Below are 17805 nucleotides of genomic sequence, written 5' to 3'. Positions count from 1 at the left end.
TGCGTCCTCTTGAAACATCTCGTTCTTACAACTTATATTAAATTTTTGTTTCTTATTTACCTATAAGAAACCAATATTAAACCACTCTTCCAATGAACCATCTCACTAGCAGAAACAAATCCCTGAAAAATTTAATATAAGTTGGGATCGTCATATTTTATTATGTTAAGACGAGTTCTTACAAGTCAGAAAAATAATTCTCACGCAAGCGATGGAGAAAGATCACGTCGTTGAAGGCAGAGGAGAGATTTTGTACAAGTCGTCGCCTTTTGAGGCATTGCCGGAGGAATGCATCTCCCACATATACTCTTTAACAAGTCCACGGGACGCTTGCGTCGCCGTTTCCCTCTCAAAACTCTTCGGACCGGCGGTTGACTCCGATAGCGTGTGGGAGAAGTTTCTTCTTCCGGGGCATCAATCTCTGATTCCTAAATCAAGAATCTTCTCATCAAAGAAGGAGCTATACTTCGTTCTATGCAACAATCTTGTTTATATCCAAGATGGTGGCAAGGTATCTCTCATTATTTGAGTATTAAAATTAATGTTGCTGTTGAACTATATATATTGTTATCGAAACTTATTTTCGAAAATTAAAGAGTGTATGTTTAGATAAAGAGAGTGGGAAGACATGTGTCATGTTATCAGCGAAGCAATTGGAGATCACATTTGATAGTCATTATTTTTGGCAATGGATCTCAATTCCTGAATCTAGGTACTTCCTTTAATTTACGTTTTTCGCTATATTTGATTGATATGGACTCACTCTGATAATTTTTTGCGCAATGTGTTTTGAAGGTTTGATCAAGTACCAGAGCTTCTTGTTGAAGTTCCATTCAAGATAAGCGGTGTGATGAGTACTCAAACCCTATCTCCCAAAACTTGTTACTCGGCTTATATTGTGTACAAGACAAGAGATAGATTTCACGGTTTGAAGCACATTGGAGTTGGATTTATTGGACAAGGAACTCGTGTAACCAAAAGGTGGGAAAGAAAGAATCTAACCAAACTGGAGGAGAGGGAAGATGGGTGGATGGAGACAGAGCTTGGGGAATTCTTCACTGAATTTGATTGTGAGGAAATTGTGTTGAGTATTATTGAGATTGATTATGCCTATTGGAAACGTGGTTTGATCATTCAAGGAATTGATATCCGCCCTACGAAAAGCCCGTAAAGTAGTACCATGGAAGAGGGCTTGGATGGTTCCAGTTACAAGCTTTTGTATCAATCATGTATCTTAAGAAAGTAAAAAAAAATGTTTGTTTGATTCATTGATTAATGTAGTGTTTGCATTTTTGATTATGATGTTTTATCATTCTCTTTTGAACAAATTCAATAAAGAGAAAGAGTGTCCTTTGCTTTGATCATGGACAAAAAAAAAAATTCTTTTGTAGACTTTGTAAGTTTCAACCGGCCGGAGATCAGATTTAAGACAATGTGGCATAAGCCCTGAATAGTGTTTTATATACTCCTAAATCTGTAAAATTAACCATAATTAAACCAAGAGATATATATGGAGCTGTGAGGAGAGACGTGCGTGCTCATTAGTGCCAATAACGACATTAGTAAATATATAATTAAGGACGACTTTGTCACTTTAGGACCAGGCTTTTTATATATAAATAACGGCAGATGAGACTTTCGGACTAGTCATATAATGTACTAAGTCTCGATTGATAAAATATCAGATCGATGCACCCATTGGGGAAAAATGTTTCAAGTTTGTCAATGGGGCAAAAACTCGTTATTGATTCTAGAAGCAAAGGCGTGGGAGAAATCGTCGTCTCTCGTTTGTCATCTTTTGATGAGTAACCGGAAGACTGTCTCTAATATAATCTTTCTTCCAAAGGAATATGCATCTTTGCGGATAAGCTCGTATAATGTTAATAACTTATCTTTCTATTATGATAAGGACATGTAGTCATTAGTTTAGCATCTTTGAGCTTATCCTATTCAAGGAGGTTGTGTATAAATATCCAAGTCGTGAATGATAATAGAATAAGTTGGTTTAATATCAAAATTCTACATGGTATCAGAGCTAAGATCTGCTTAAAACAACACATAAATTTTTATTTTTTTCATTTCTTTCTCTTGTTCTTGATTAATAGATTGTGTCTTGCGTGACAAGTTACAATGGTCAACGAAGAAGAAAGCAGTGCTTCCGCACTAAAATCTGGAACTGTGGTACAGCAACCAGAAACACCGGTGGTGTCTCCTTATACTTTGTCTATCTCCGAAAACCCAGGGGCTATGATCTCATCTGTTTTGTTAACCGGCGATAACTACAATGAGTGGGCAACAGAGATGCTTAATGCTCTTCAAGCCAAACGTAAAATTGGTTTCATCAATGGAGCAATTCTACAACCAGCTCGTGATGATCCCAACTTTGAGAATTGGTTGACGGTAAACTCGATGATTGTTAGGTGGATACAAACCTCTATTGAGCCAAAGGTGAGATCTACTGTCACTTTCATCGCCAATTCTCATCAGCTGTGGACCGACTTGAAGCAACGTTTCTCAGTGGGAAACAAGGTGCGTGTCCATCAGATTAGAGCCCAACTCGCCTCATGTCGTCAAGAAGGACAGTCTGTCATCGATTATTATGGCAGGTTGTGTTCGTTGTGGGAGGAATATCAACTTTACAAGCCGATCACTGTGTGTTCATGTGGCTTGTGCACCTGTGGAGCAACCTCTGCGCCATCAAAAGAAAGGGAAGAAGAAAAGATTCATCAGTTTGTGTTGGGACTTGATGAATCCAGATATGGTGGTCTTTGTACTACTCTTGTCGCTATGGATCCTCTCCCTTCCCTTGGTGAAATTTATAGCAGAGTGATACGTGAAGAACAGAGGTTGTCTTCTGTTCGTGTTCGGGAACAAAAGGACGAGGCAGTGGGTTTTCTTGCCCATACCAATGTTTCTGGTGGAAACAGACCAGACTCTCTCTTAGGCAAGGGTCGTTTGTCGTGTTCTCATTGTGGGTGTACCGGTCATGAGAAGCACGAATGTTGGCAACTTGTTGACTTTCCGGATTGGTGGACAGAACAGAATGAGAAGGGTAACAGTGGTCGTGGTACAGGTGGTCGAGGAAGAGCTGGTCGTGGTTCTAGTTCTACCGGTGGTGGTTGTGGACGCGGTCAGGTTGCTGCTGCTCACGCAACAAGCTCCAACTCCTGTTTTCCCAGAATTTACACAAGATCACTTGCGCGCCTTAACTCAGCTTCTCCAAGACAAATCCAACATTGGCAATTCAAGTCCTGCGGGTTTCGATAAATTGTCCGGTAAGCTTAACCTTGGCGATGTAATCTTGGATACAGGGGCGTCTCACCATATGACTGGGACGCTATCCTTTTTATCCAATGTCGTGCCTATCCAACATAGCCCGGTGGGATTTGCTGGTGGCAGTACATCGTTTGCTGTTATTGTGGGCGTTTTCCCACTTTCGAACAATGTCAAGTTGACTAATGTTCTCTTTGTGCCGTCATTAAACTGCACTTTGATCTCTGTTTCTAAAATTTTGAAACAACAAAGTGTCTTGCTACGTTTACTAACACAATTTGTTTTCTACAAGACCGTTTCTCGAAGACTTTGATTGGAAGTGGTGGAGAGCGTGATGGTGTGTATTACCTGACGGATGTAGCTACTGCGAAGATTCATATGGCTAAAGGGATCCCTGATCAAGCTTTATGGCATAGGCGTTTAGGTCATCCGAGATTTTCTAGTTCTTTCGGCTTTACCTCATTTTACCCCTGTTTCCTCTACTATTAGTTCTTCGTCTTGTGACGTGTGTTTTCGAGCTAAACAGAGAGAAGTGTTTCTCGATAGTTTTAATAAAACTCAAGATTGTTTTTCAATGATTCATTGTGATGTTTAGGGACCATACCGTGTTCCATCCTCTTGTGGTGCTGTTTACTTTTTAACAATTGTTGATGATTTTTCGAGAGCAGTGTGGACTTATCTTTTACTCGAAAAATCAGAGGTTTGAGGAGTCCTCACTAATTTAAAGTACATTGAACAACAGTTTGGAAAAACTGTTAAGACGGTGCCTAGCGACAATGGCACAAAGTTTATGTGTCTTGCTTCCTATTTCCATGAAAATGATATCATTCATCAAACATCTTGTGTTGAGAAACCATAACAGAATGGACGTGTCGAACGCAAGCATCGCCATATCCTTAATGTTGCTCGAGCTCTGTTATTTCAGGCAAGCCTACCAATTAAGTTTTGGGGTGAAGCAGTTTTAACGGCTGCAATTTTGATAAATCGTACTCCGTCTTCTATTCATTCTGGTTGTTCTCCATACGATGTCCACAGCAAGCCAGATTATGATCAACTTTGTGTATTTGGGCAAGATGTTATTTTTCAGGAGAAAGATACAACATAACACCAGCAATTTTGTTGAATCGATTAATGGTGTTTTCAAAGAAGCGAGACAGTTATCACTCTTACCAATGATTGATTCTATTGTTGATAAATTGGCAGAGTGGTTTAACAAACATAGAAAGGAAGCAGCAAATGCACCAATTACGCAAATGATGGTGCCTTATGTTGAGAAAGTGTTGCACTCGAGATGTGCAGATGCGAAGTTGTTACCGGTGAATGAACTAAATAGCTACTTTTTGGAGTACAATGTGATCGGAGTTGATGGCGTTGGCTATTTGGTGGACCTGAAAAATAAAACTTGCTCTTGCAAGCAATTTGATATTGATCATTATTTGTGTGAGCATGCAATAGTTGCTGCGATGGAAGCAGCTAAGAATATAGAAAATGAGATTCAGCTACAAGATTTATGCTCCAAATATTATTGGATGGATCAGTGGTCATTGGCGTATTGTCGAACGATATATCTAGTTCCACATATGTCTCAGTGGGTTCAACCTGATCAGGTACGAGAGAAGGTTGCTTTTCCTCCTCCGATTGATAAAAATAAAAAGAAAAGAGGAAGACCACGGACGAGAGGATTCCTTCCCTAGGAGAACATGGAAGAAAGAAGAGAAAAATTACGACTGGAAGCTTGTATGATGTATTCCGTGATTAATTTCTATATCATTTTGATGTTCGTAACAGTTTTTTGTTGTAAGACTCGATTGTTCTGTTTTTTTGTTGCAAAACTAGTTTCTGCAGTTACAGTACAACTGACTGTAACATTTACAACTAGGGTACACCTACATTTAATTGAAAACTTAACAAATAAGGTACGACTAAATATAACTTTGAACTTTATAATTACTAAATTTTAAAATTCAATTAAATCCATCTATTTCTATGTTAGTTAATACAAAGGGAACAACTATTGTGGACACTTTGACCATGTAAATTTTATGGTCACTTTGATGGTCATACATAGAGCAAATATTCATAATGCTTTCATGGTCACTTTGCTATTTTCATCCAAGTAATTATGTCAAAACCTGAAAATCAGTTATTTTAGACATATTATCTTATGAAATTGTATAAAATGTAATATAATTAACTAATATGAAAAGTACAACTATAAAAATTTAATTTATTGTAAAGTACTACTGGTAATAAGGTAAAAGTAGTAAAGTACAACTATGTTTATGCTTGTACAACTATGTTTATGCTTTTACAACTATAAGTTTGAAGTACAATTACATGAAAAAATTTGGCAAAATTTAATTATTTTTTAAAACATGTGGTAAATGAGTTAAATGAGATTCATGTTCATCCACATTTTCAATTTAATCCATTTTTATAACAAAAATTTCTTTTTCATCCATTTTTTACACAATTTCTATTTAATCCGTTTAAAATTCACTTTTAATAAATAAATTTCAATAATTCATTTTAAAACGGTCTCAGTTGTACCTAAAAATTTCATTACCAAAAACATCCAATACAATCCAAACCAAAAACATCCAAATACAATCCCACCAAATCCATAACAAAAAAGTACCAAAAGTAATTTATTACGAGTTGCACTCACAACTATGATTCACGTCTTTCCCTTCTTTCCCCTCTTTCCCTTTGTATACGGACTCTTCAAGTATTTTGAAGGTTGGTCTGTTCTCTTCATCTTCTTAACACAAGTCTTCACCTTCAGCAACATCCAGCCATTGCTTATATCAGCAGCCACCTCCTCATTTCCTAGTATAGTATTGCATCTGCTGAAGCTTCACCAAACATCTCATCAGCCTCTTCTCTAGTTTTTGTTGATGCTTCACCAACCATCTCATCAGCCTCTTCTCTAGTTTCTGCTTCTTCTTCTACACCAGCCTCTTCTCTAGTTTCTGCTTCTTCTTCTTCACCAACCATCTCATCAGCCTCTTCTCTAGTTTCTGCTTCTTCTTCTTCACCATCCTCTTCTCTAGTTTCTGCTTCATCTTCTTCACCAGCCTCTTCTCATGTTTCTGCTTCATCTTCTTCACTACCCACCTCATCATTTTCTGATATTGCACCTGCTGAAGCTTCACCAGTCTCTTCTCCAGTTTATGATGATGCTTCATCAACCTCTTCTCTTGTTTCTTCTTCATCTTCTTCACCAGCCTCTTCTCTAGTTTCTGCTGATGCATCCTTCTCAAACACAGAACCAGATCCGTTCAAATCATCACTAGCCTCAAGATTCAACCCTTTACCTCTATTCAATGCATCGTTCACAGAAAGTTCAATATCTTTCACCCTTCTGTCTAACAGATTATACCGCTAATCAATCTTCTTATTGAGCAGTTTAAACCCAGCATTCATCGCCCTCATCAGTTTACTTTCAAGAGATTTAAGATTATTCACAACTTTGGAAGACCGTGGTTGGATAATCTCATCTTCTTGCTGCTTTTCTGTCATATCTCGTCCTCAAGAAGCCACATCTAAATCATGTAGTCCTTTCCAGCATATCTTTTTTTTTTCTACACATGATGCTGCTCCCAACTCATAGCAAGTGGATCACTCGATTGTATCTCATCATCTTCCGTAATGTTGGCCATAAGAGGAACCTCCGACAGTTCAGGTTCCAAAATGCTATGAATTACATGTGAATATTGAGATTTTCAAAATTAAAACAAACCTTAAATGCCAATATCTACACAAGACAAAAAACATATGACTATATCTAACTGTTGTACTTCCAAGGGCGCTATTTACATCTTCAATTGGATAGCCTTTCATGTGACTATCTCTCCATTTTTGCTTGCACATCCTTGGACAGTTTGTGAGTGCGCCTACTACATCAACTCGAAACATACTATTCAAATTAGGAATACACTCACACGCCAATATCTACACAAGATAAGAAACATTTAATCATAAGAAACACAAATTATCAAAGCAATAACTCAAACGAATTAGAAATGCTTCAAAAATGAATTTTACCTCCAAAGGAGTTAAAAAATCCTGGAAAACACCATGATGAGTTCACATGACCCTTAAAATGCTTCATCGTACGGAAGATGTTTGTAATCGTGTTGTCAAATGTGTACCTCCCCCATGGAAATGTTTCACATGCGTCAACATCATCCACAATTCTAAGTTAAAAAGGATCAATGTACCCATGCTTTTTTGATGGTGCTTAAGAATAAGAGGATCTCCATCTTTAATCTGTCTCCACATGCTTTCATGGAGCGTAGCTTTTCTTTCACATCCTTGATTCTTACCACTATTTTATTTGGCGCGTCTTCTTCTACAAACTTGACACTCCGCAAATTCTCATAATTTGGTGGATAAATACGACAATTTAAAACACACATGAGGCCATGTTCTTTAAGCGAATACCTGATGGGAACTCCATTCACCACAAACCAACATATCCTATCTTTGTCCATAGAAACCGTTCGAAGCAAAAGAAACCACATACCCGTATACTTGTGATTCTCCTCCCTATGCATGTGCCAATATGCTGAAATTGTGGGTGTGAATGAAACCAATCCTTTTCATCTTCCCCAAGGATTTTATCTAACTCAGCTATGGTTTTGTTCTCCTCGGACTTTGACGATAACTTACAACACTTTGTATAATTGCTTTGGTCTAAGTAAAACTCTGAATGTATTGGTTGAGTATCCTCATCATTATCCTGCAAATCTACAAATACAACTGTAATGAATAGTTGTACCCGTAGTTGTACCCACAATTATACAAGCAAAATTATTTGTACCAAAACACAAAGGTCTCTATTCCGCTCCTATACAAAATTCATCAACCAAAATTTCATTTTATTTACCTGTGGTAGCCATGGAGGATTCAATTGTTCTTCGTTTGATGTTGGTTGAGGAGGAGAAGTTGCAACTGGATGAGGAGGAGAGATTTTGGATGGTGAATGAAGAGGAGTTGATTCATCCTTTGCTACTAGCTCAGGGGATGTGATTGTCGTTGGAGTAAGAGAAGCGGTTGAGGCTGGTGGAGGAGGAGCGGATGAGGCTGGCGAAGGAGGAGCTTCTTCTGTTGGAGGATCCATGAATCTCATTTTCTTCGAATTTATACCGTTTTTCGTTTTAGGAGGCATTGCTATAGGTGGGATTAACAAAAGAAACACAAATATTATAGAGATTTTGACTTTAATTTTGAATTTAAACCCTAAATTGATAAACCCTAATTTTCGATGAGATTTATAGATTTACCTTTGAAAAATAGCAGAAAATGAAGAAATAGATCAGATTTGATAAAGATTTTGAGAATGGAGATGAGATGTTTGACCAGAGAAGAAAGAAGAAATCGTTCAATTTGTTTTTAGTTGTTTGGAGAAGAAAGAAGAAATGTCTAGTTTTGAATCGAGAAGAAAGAAGAAAGTGTAGATCTGGTTTTGGTGGATAACGGGTGGATAACCCAAATTAAACTTGGTTGGGTTGATAATTATAAGAATTTCCCAAAGTTTTATGGTCTTTCACCAATTTTTTCTTTAAAGAAAAATCGAAAATAAATAAGTTAATATAGGAGGGAGATATGAGAAAATGATTTTTGAGATGAGGGCACAAGAGAATTAAATCTGTTTCTTAAGGGTTCTCCTGGTTAGGGTATTATGCTTAAGGCGGGCACGGATTTGTCCCTCAATATCTCTTGTGATTCGAATTGGAGTTCCTGCCCAAACACTCATCGTTCTTTAAGTGCTTATGTTGTGTTACTTGGTGGCTCGCCCATTTCTTGGAAAGCAAAGAAGCAGGATACAGTTTCACATTCTTCTACCGAGGCTGAATATCGGGCTATGTCCTTTGCACTTAAGGAGATTAAATGGCTGCATAAGTTGCTAAAGGGTTTTGGTATCAACCGTGCTGCGCCTACACGTTTGTTCTGTGACAGCAAGGCAGCCATCCATATCGCCTCTAATCCGGTCTTTCATGAGCATACTAAACATATAGAGAATGATTGTCATGTTGTTCGTGATGCAGTTCGTGATGGCATCATTACTACTCAACATGTTCGTACCACTGAACAGCTAGCGAAAATCTTTACAAAGGCTCTTGGTCGCGATCAGTTCCATTACCTTATGTCCAAGTTTTGTTTTCAGGATCTTCACACTCCAACGTGAGGGGGAGTGTTGCGGATAAGCTCGTATAATGTTAATAATTTATCTTTCTATTATGATAAGGACATGTAGTCCGTTAGTTTAGCATCTTTGAGCTTATCCTATTCATAGAGGCTGTGTATAAATACCTAAATCGTGAATGTTAATAAAACAAGTTGGTTTGATATCAAAATTCTACATAATTGTTGGATTAAGCTTGAACAGAGCTTGAGGTTATCCTAAACCTATTTGGAATTAAGTTTCTTGAGGGATAAGGACTTGGATTTGTTTAGGAGTTATCTAAACACATATTTCAAAATAGGATTAGGACTAAGAGGTTTCTTTGGTGTTATAAATATGGATGCAATTGTGTTGCAGAACATATAAGTTTTTGAGAGATTAAGATTGAGAGATTGTGTGAGAGCTTAAAGTTTTGAGATATTTTCTTTAAGCTAATAAGAGAGTTATTCTTAAACAGTCTTTGTTCTTAAATCTTTTGCTAAATCTATATTTGGTATTAGAGCAAGTAAAGAAGATCAAGAATCTGTGAGAAAGAGAAAAGATGACAGGAGACGGAAGTATGGATACTAAGGACAAACAACTTGCGGTCACAGGAGATAAACCAAAAGAAGGAGGAGCATCGTCTTCAATCTCATGTCCTATGCTCAGCTCAACTAACTACACGGTTTGAGCGATAAAGATGAGCTATGTGCTTAAGGTCAAAAAGGTCTGGGAGGTGATTGAAGCTGAGTAAGCGATGGTGATAAGAACAATCTGGCCATAGCTTTGATCTTGCAATCTATACCAGAGGCACTGATTCTACAGGTTGGAGGTTTGAGTATAGCAAAGAAAGTCTGGGATACAAGAATCAAAACTGCCTGTCTCGGAGAACCATAGAAGAATCAAAACTTGTTAAAAAGTTTTTGAAAAGTCTCCCAAGGAAGAAGTTTATACATATGGTTGCTTCCCTTGAACAAGTATTAGATCTTAATACTGTAAGTTTCGAGGACATTGTTGGTAGGCTAAAAGCTTACGAGGAACACATCTCAAAGGAAGAAGATGTCGAAGAAGACCAAAGCAAGCTGATGTATACTAACTTAGAACCACAAAATCGAGATTACAGCGGAGACTATAGAGGAAGAGGACGTGGTAGAAGAAATTTTAGAGGATGAGGACGTGGCCGTAATAGTTGGACGTGCCTGCTTCCGGTGTGACAAAGTAGGTCACTTTGCTTCACAATTCCCATATAGGTTTCTTAAACTTGGTCTAGCAGAACATAAGGAGAATGAACATAAGGACACAAAAGAAGCAGATCACCTCATGATGCGGAGATGACTCGAACATTGATATCTAAGGAAAAGGGACAATTGCATTTATTGATTCATATGGGAAGCCAAGAGTAATGTCGGAGGTGTACTTTATCCCTGATCTAAGAACCAATATCATAAGCCTAGGACAGGCTACAGAGGCTGGTTGTGAAGTACGATTGAAAGGAGAACATCTTACAATGTGTGATCAAGAAGGAAACTTGCTAGTAAAAACAGAGAGAACCAAGAATCAGTTGTATAAGGTGAGCATGGGATTAACGAACAATGCTTGTTTGAATCTCACGGTTGCAAGTGAATCAAGTAATTGGCATGCTAGAATGGTATATATTAACTATGTCACCTTGTCGAGTATGTTCACTAATGAACAGGTGATTGGTGGTCTCAAGAAATCTCTTGCAAAAGAGATTTGTGGTTCATGCTTGCTTGGAAAACAACCTACGCAGACGTTTCCAAGTGTGACTACCTTTCGAGCAACAAAGAAGCTGGAACTAATACACGGAGATCTTTGTGGTCCCATAACACCATCTACAAGTGCTGGAAATAGATATATCTTTTTTCTTATTGATGATTATTCTCGATACATGTGGATTGTTCTACTAAAAGAGAAAAGCAAGGCATTACAGAAGTTTAAGAGATTCAAAGCTATGGTTGAAAAGGAAACAGAAGAAAAGATACAAACATTTAGAACTAATAGAGGAGGAGAGTTTGTATCTCTTGAGTTTAATATTTTTGCGAAGATTATGGAATCACTCAACACTTGACAGCTCCTTATACTCCGCAGCAGAATGGAGTGGTGGAACGACGCAACAGGACACTCATGGAAATGGCGAAAACCATTCTAAAGCACATGAAGATGCCAAATTACTTGTGGGGAGAAGCTGTAAGACACTCCACTTACTTGCTAAACAGAGTTGTGACAAGATCACTTAAGGATCAAACTCCATATGAATGCTACCGAGGAAGAAAACCATCAGTTGGATATGTTAGAGTCTTCGGATGTATTACATATGCCAAGACAGAGAAAGCACATTTGAAGAAATTAGACGATAGAACTCGAGTCTTGTCCATCTGGGAACTGAACCGGGTTCCAAGGCTTATTGGTTGCTTGATGCAGAAACGAGGAAGATTATTGTTAGCCGTGATGTTGTTTTTGACGAAAACAAAGGCTGGAACTGGAGTAGGAACAACCTTAGCGATGGAAAAGATGAGAACTTCGAGTTCACAATTGATGGGATAAGTAGTCATGATCAAGGAGAGAGTACAAAACGTGAGTCACCTGAGCAATCTTTTGTTAAAAGTAACTCTGATAGCGAGGAAACCGGAGAGGATGAGCAAACTGGTGAAACCTCGGACAGCGAGACCAGACACATGGAAGATTCACTTGCAATGATACCTGAAGTTGCAGAAAAGAGACACCGTACCAAACCAAAGTACCTAGAAGTCTATGTTTGCTTTCAACTTGCGGTAGAAGAAGGGGAATTGGCATTACTTTGTTTGAACAATGAACCGAGGTCTTATGAAGAAGCAAGGGAGTCTATAGAGTGGAGACGAGCTTGTGAGGAAGAGATTGATTCAATCGAAAAATGCAGAACTTGGGATCTTGTAGACTTACATATAGGAACGAAACCAATTGGTCTGAAGTGGGTGTTCAAAATCAAGAGAAACTCGGATGGGAGCATCAACAAGTATAAGGTTCGACTAGTAGCTAAGGGTTATGTCCAAAAATATGGTGTTGATTTCGAAGAAGTGTTTGCACCAGTTGCAAGGATCGAAACAATCAGACTTCTTGTTAATCTTGATGCATCTTATGGCTGGGAGATACATCATCTTGATGTCAAGACAGCTTTCCTCCATGGCGAACTCAAGTAGATTGTACATGTCAGTCAACCAGAAGGGTTTATCAAGAAAGGTGAAGAGAGAAAGGTGTATAAACTCAACAAGGCACTATACGGACTAAGGCAGACTCCTAGAGCGTGGAACAACAAACTAAATCAAATACTTATGGAATTTGGTTTTGTTAAATGCTCAAAGGAACCCTCTGTTTATAGAAAAAGCTCGGATCATAATCTCTTGGTTGTGGGAGTGTACGTTGATGACTTGTTTGTCACAATAACAAGTTTGGAGATCATTGTGAGGTTTAAGGAGGAGATGTCGTCTATGTTTGAAATGAGTGATCTCGCCATGCTGTCATATTATCTCGGAATCAAGGTAGAACAACATCAAAGAGGAATAACGCTTAATCAATCAAGTTATGCATTGAAGATTCTGGAGGAAGCTGGTTTAATAAACTGCAACTTTGTTCACACACCTATGGAAACAGAGTTGACACTTTCGAAAGCAGAGAATGAAAGGGAGATCGATGCAACAGTTTATCGGAAAAGGGTTGGTTGTCTGAGATATCTACTTCATACTAGGCCTGATCTTTTGTATTGTGTTAGAATATTAAGCAGGTGTATGCAAAGTTCGCGAGAATCACATGGTGCAGCGTTAAAGCAGTGTTTAAGATAATTAAGGGGAACAGTTGGTTTGGGTTTCTCTTATGAAAGATCGAGGGTGCCTAAGCTGATCAGTTACAGTGACTCTAGTCATAGTGGTGATCCGGTTGATGGAAGAAGCACTTATGGACATGTTTTCTACTTCGGTAATAGTCTGATCACATGGTGTTCAAGAAAGCAAGATGTTGTGGCTTTGTCATCGTGTGAAGCTGAGTTTATGGCAGGGACTGAAGCTGCAAAACAAGCAATTTGGCTGCAAGATTTGTTGGCAGAGATTACTGGGAGTTCGTTTGAAAAGGTCATTATTTGAATTGACAACGAATCAGCGATTGCATTGACAAAGAATCCGGTTTTCCACGGGCTTAGTAAACATATTCACCGGCCATATCACTTCATAAGGGAATGCGTTGAAAACGGACAGGTAGAAGTGGAGCATGTTGCAGGTACTAATCAAAAGGCGGATATCCTCACTAAATCATTAGGGAGAACCAAGTTTAAAGAAATGAGAGAGCTTATGGGAGTTAAGGACTTGACAGCATTGGAGTATGTTGGATTAAGCTTGAACAGAGCTTGAGGTTATCCTAAACCTATTTGGAATTAAGTTTCTTGAGGGATAAAGACTTGGAGTTGTTTAGGAGTTATCTAAACAAATATTTCCAAATAGGATTAGGACTAAGAGGTTTTTCTGGTGTTATAACTGGATGTAATTGTGTTGCAGAACATATAAGTTTTTGAGAGATTAAGATTGAGAGATTGTGTGAGAGCTTAAAGTTTTGAGATATTTTCTTTAAGCTAACAAGAGAGTAGTTATTCTTAAACAGTTCTTTGTTCTTAAATTTTTTGCTAAATCTATAATAATTCGTGGATCCCAAGTTTTCTTGTCAAAGAAGGAGCTCTATTTAGCTTTATGCGAAGTCCATGTTCTAATAGAAGATGGGCTATAGGTATAGTATACCTAGATATTTGAGTTTTAAATTTGAGCCGTCGACGAATATTTTGATTAAACGAGCTTCTTTATTTTGAAAAAATCAAAGAGTTCTGGTTAGAGAAAGCGAGTGGGAAGAAATGTATCATGTTATTAAGCAACTCGCGATCACATGGGGAAATAGTCTTCAATATTGGCAATGGATCTCAATTCCTGAATCTAGGTAATCCTCGCAATATTATAATTCATATTAGGATTTGAATTCTAAATCCAGGAGAATAAAAATAAGAAAATATATTACACACACATGATTTATGTAGTGATATGTCGTAATCAAGATGATAGGAAAAAATGTTGCACCTAATGTGTTATATACAGTATGTAGGTTTGAAAAAGTACCGGAGCTTTCTTGATGTATGTGCTTTCTGATAACACAACAACACCAAAACAAGAGTTTTTGGTTCCTATTCAAAACGACAGTTACAAGAGATGATTTACAACCTTATTTATACTTGACACCATAAACCCTAGATATGTTCTGGACTAGTATAGAGTGTTCTGTCAGATGTCATGATCTTTTTGAGCAGGACGGATCAAGAGTGGTAAAACGGTTTGACAGCTTAATTGTCTCTGTACGGTCTTCGACAGGTTGTTTGCCTCGTCGTTTGTCTTCTTGTGAGAGAACCGTTGGAGAAGGTGATTCAAGCTTGCTGGACTTGGACTTGGCTTCGACAACTTGATTTGTCTTGTTGGGCTTCGATAACTTGGTTTGGCCCATTACTTCCTTTCCCAAAGTACTGTCGTTTTGAGTAGGAACCAAAAACTCTTCTTTTGGTGTTGTTCTGTTATCACTTTCGAGATCCATGGTTGGATGAATACTCGAATCCTCTCTCCACGAACTCATAACTCAGCTTATGTAGTGTACATCGCAAACACTGGATGTCATGGCTTCCGCGATTTGCCCATACACGTTGGAATTGGATTGGTGGGACAAAAACCTCCTAATATTAAGATTCATATGCTTCGATGAGTCTACGGATAAAATTAAAAAGTGGGCAAAGAGGGAGAGCTAATGAGATCAAAGGAAAGAGACGATGGATGGATAGAAGCAGAAATTGGAGAATTCTTCAATGAAGGAGGATCATCACTGGGATGTGATGAAATTGAGCTAAGTGTTGTAGATATTACTTCACCTTATCGGAAGCGTGGATTGATCATTCAAGGAATTGGATTCCGGCCTACCAAAACGTAATACCGGTTTACTGTGTGGAAGAACGGTTTGAAAATTACCCGGTTCTGTTTTTGGATCACATACGTATAAAGCAAGTTAAAACTTTTTATTGTTTCTCAACTAAACTTTTTATTGTTTCTCAACTTTCTCTTAGGTAAAAGAGATTAATTTTGTTAGCGTAATAAACTATCTCTAGGTGAATCATGATTTCACTTAGAAATTTGCAAACCAAAGCAAATAGTAAATTTGGCTTTCTTACAAAAATAAACCAACCATGCAACAGTTAGAAAAAAAAAACATGCAACGTGAAAGGGGAACTTACAAGGAGGCTAGTTTGAGTCATTTTCTATTAATCTATTCCTTGATAAAAACGGAGTTAACTTAGAAAGAGTCAGATATTCCTTTAACAATAGAGGCGACTTAAGACAATTCCTTAACAATGTTGCAATGATTTTATTATATGGTTTTGTTTTCTTAGTTAGAATATAGTACTAAAAATCAAAACCGACGTTAAACACATGGAGCGTGGCGGAAGGAGACAATAATTAAAACGTGCACACTGATGCAAAGAAGGGTAATCTTTCGTAAATATGAGTTGACGACTTAAAACGAGTCTTTTTTTTAATGAATATTTTAGCGGCAGAGAGGGGACTTTAGACGATGTCTTTAAATTCTGAGCTTACAGACGAAGAAAGATTATACAGATAGAAGCAACAACAAATGGGCCACAAACAAAGCGTTGACTTAAGAAATGGAGGGGGAGTAGCAATTGTCTCCGGGCCTTCACCGTTCGATGACTTGCCAGAGGATTGCATCTCCAACATAATATCTTTTACTAGTCCAAGGGACGCTTGCGTCGCCGCTACGGTTTCTAAAACCTTTGAATCAGCTGTCCAATCCGATAGCGTATGGGACAAGTTTCTCCCATCGGATTATCCATCTCTAGTTCCTCCATCGCGAGTTTTTTCATCAAAGAAGGAGCTCTATTTCGCTTTATGCGACAATCCTATTCTAATCGACGATGGCAAAAAGGTACATATATATATTATTACGAGTTATGTTTGATAATTATGGTGAAATGGATTTGATAATTACGAGTTATTCTGAAATCAAGTTTTTCAAATCAAATCCATTTCACCATAATTAAGGATTACATTTACAATAATCCTTAATTATGGTGAAATGGATTTGATTTGAAAACTTGATTTCAGAAGTTATAATCCATGTATCTATTGAATATTTCTAATTGTTTTGATTTTTTAATTATTTATTTTATTTTGGAAAAATAAAAGAGCTCCTGGTTAGAGAGAGGGTATGGGAAAAAGTGTATCATGTTATCTCCGAAGAAAGATATGTGGATCACATGGGTTAATACTCCTCAGTATTGGCGATGGATCTCACTTCCTGAAGCTAGGTAGGTTACTCCTTTTTTTTATCACTCAAATCTATTGTAATCACACAAGTATGATGATGATGATGGGTAAAATGTTGCACACGCATGCAGGTTTGAAGAAGTACCAGAGCTTCTCAATGTGTGTTGGTTTGAAGTCCGAGGGGGCATGAGTACTAAATACCTATCTCCTGGAACTCGTTACTCGGCTTACATTGTGTTTAAGACAAAGGATAGATGCCCTAATCTGGGGGATGTGCCAGCAGAAGCTACAGTTGGATTAGTGGGACAAGAATCTTCTCAAAGATTCATATACTTTGTTGGGCCGCCTCCGGATCGAAGGAGAGACAGAGAAACGAGAGATGTAACGAAACCAAAAATGAGAAATGATGGATGGATGGAAGCTGAGCTTGGTGAATTCTTCAATGCATCAGGTATTGATGACATTGCAACAAGTGTTCTTGAGACTAAGACTCCTTATTGGAAGCGCGGTTNTTTTATCACTCAAATCTATTGTAATCACACAAGTATGATGATGATGATGGGTAAAATGTTGCACACGCATGCAGGTTTGAAGAAGTACCAGAGCTTCTCAATGTGTGTTGGTTTGAAGTCCGAGGGGGCATGAGTACTAAATACCTATCTCCTGGAACTCGTTACTCGGCTTACATTGTGTTTAAGACAAAGGATAGATGCCCTAATCTGGGGGATGTGCCAGCAGAAGCTACAGTTGGATTAGTGGGACAAGAATCTTCTCAAAGATTCATATACTTTGTTGGGCCGCCTCCGGATCGAAGGAGAGACAGAGAAACGAGAGATGTAACGAAACCAAAAATGAGAAATGATGGATGGATGGAAGCTGAGCTTGGTGAATTCTTCAATGCATCAGGTATTGATGACATTGCAACAAGTGTTCTTGAGACTAAGACTCCTTATTGGAAGCGCGGTTTGATCATTCAGGGGATAGAGTTCCGCCCTACCAAAATCCGGTAAA

General features: G+C 38.1%; 3 protein-coding genes across 3 annotated transcripts; all 3 read left to right on the top strand.

Moving 5' to 3' along the window:
- LOC104783464 (F-box protein At2g02240-like) lies at window positions 212-1171 on the top strand. Its single transcript, XM_019244030.1, has 3 exons — window positions 212-511; window positions 597-712; window positions 796-1171. The coding sequence occupies exons 1-3, from the start codon at window positions 212-214 to the stop codon at window positions 1169-1171; spliced, it is 792 nt and encodes a 263-aa protein (XP_019099575.1).
- Window positions 12772-13839, top strand: LOC109132421 (uncharacterized mitochondrial protein AtMg00810-like). Its single transcript, XM_019244029.1, has 3 exons — window positions 12772-13220; window positions 13317-13563; window positions 13687-13839. Exons 1-3 carry the CDS (start codon window positions 12772-12774, stop codon window positions 13837-13839), a joined length of 849 nt encoding a protein of 282 aa, XP_019099574.1.
- On the top strand, window positions 16139-17804 carry LOC104779569 (putative F-box protein PP2-B2). The gene is made up of 4 exons (XM_019244028.1): window positions 16139-16453; window positions 16714-16835; window positions 16926-17302; window positions 17425-17804. The coding sequence occupies exons 1-4, from the start codon at window positions 16142-16144 to the stop codon at window positions 17802-17804; spliced, it is 1191 nt and encodes a 396-aa protein (XP_019099573.1). The 5' UTR covers window positions 16139-16141.

The sequence above is a fragment of the Camelina sativa genome, chromosome 4, assembly GCF_000633955.1.
Source record: "Camelina sativa cultivar DH55 chromosome 4, Cs, whole genome shotgun sequence".
NCBI classification, from domain to species: Eukaryota; Viridiplantae; Streptophyta; class Magnoliopsida; order Brassicales; family Brassicaceae; genus Camelina; species Camelina sativa.
This window is presented reverse-complemented; position numbering and strand designations above follow the sequence as displayed.

Bases quoted from the DNA above. Each gene is read 5' to 3' on its own strand.
- LOC104783464 (XM_019244030.1), top strand. From the start codon at position 212: ATGGAGAAAGATCACGTCGTTGAAGGCAGAGGAGAGATTTTGTACAAG. The intron at 512-596 runs GTATCTCTCATT...CGAAAATTAAAG, and splicing joins ATATCCAAGATGGTGGCAAG to AGTGTATGTTTAGATAAAGA. The intron at 713-795 runs GTACTTCCTTTA...TGTGTTTTGAAG, and splicing joins ATCTCAATTCCTGAATCTAG to GTTTGATCAAGTACCAGAGC.
- LOC109132421 (XM_019244029.1), top strand. From the start codon at position 12,772: ATGGAATTTGGTTTTGTTAAATGCTCAAAGGAACCCTCTGTTTATAGA. The intron at 13,221-13,316 runs GTGTATGCAAAG...CTCTTATGAAAG, and splicing joins TGTGTTAGAATATTAAGCAG to ATCGAGGGTGCCTAAGCTGA. The intron at 13,564-13,686 runs GTCATTATTTGA...GAAAACGGACAG, and splicing joins CTGGGAGTTCGTTTGAAAAG to GTAGAAGTGGAGCATGTTGC.
- LOC104779569 (XM_019244028.1), top strand. From the start codon at position 16,142: ATGGGCCACAAACAAAGCGTTGACTTAAGAAATGGAGGGGGAGTAGCA. The intron at 16,454-16,713 runs GTACATATATAT...GAAAAATAAAAG, and splicing joins TAATCGACGATGGCAAAAAG to AGCTCCTGGTTAGAGAGAGG. The intron at 16,836-16,925 runs GTAGGTTACTCC...ACACGCATGCAG, and splicing joins ATCTCACTTCCTGAAGCTAG to GTTTGAAGAAGTACCAGAGC.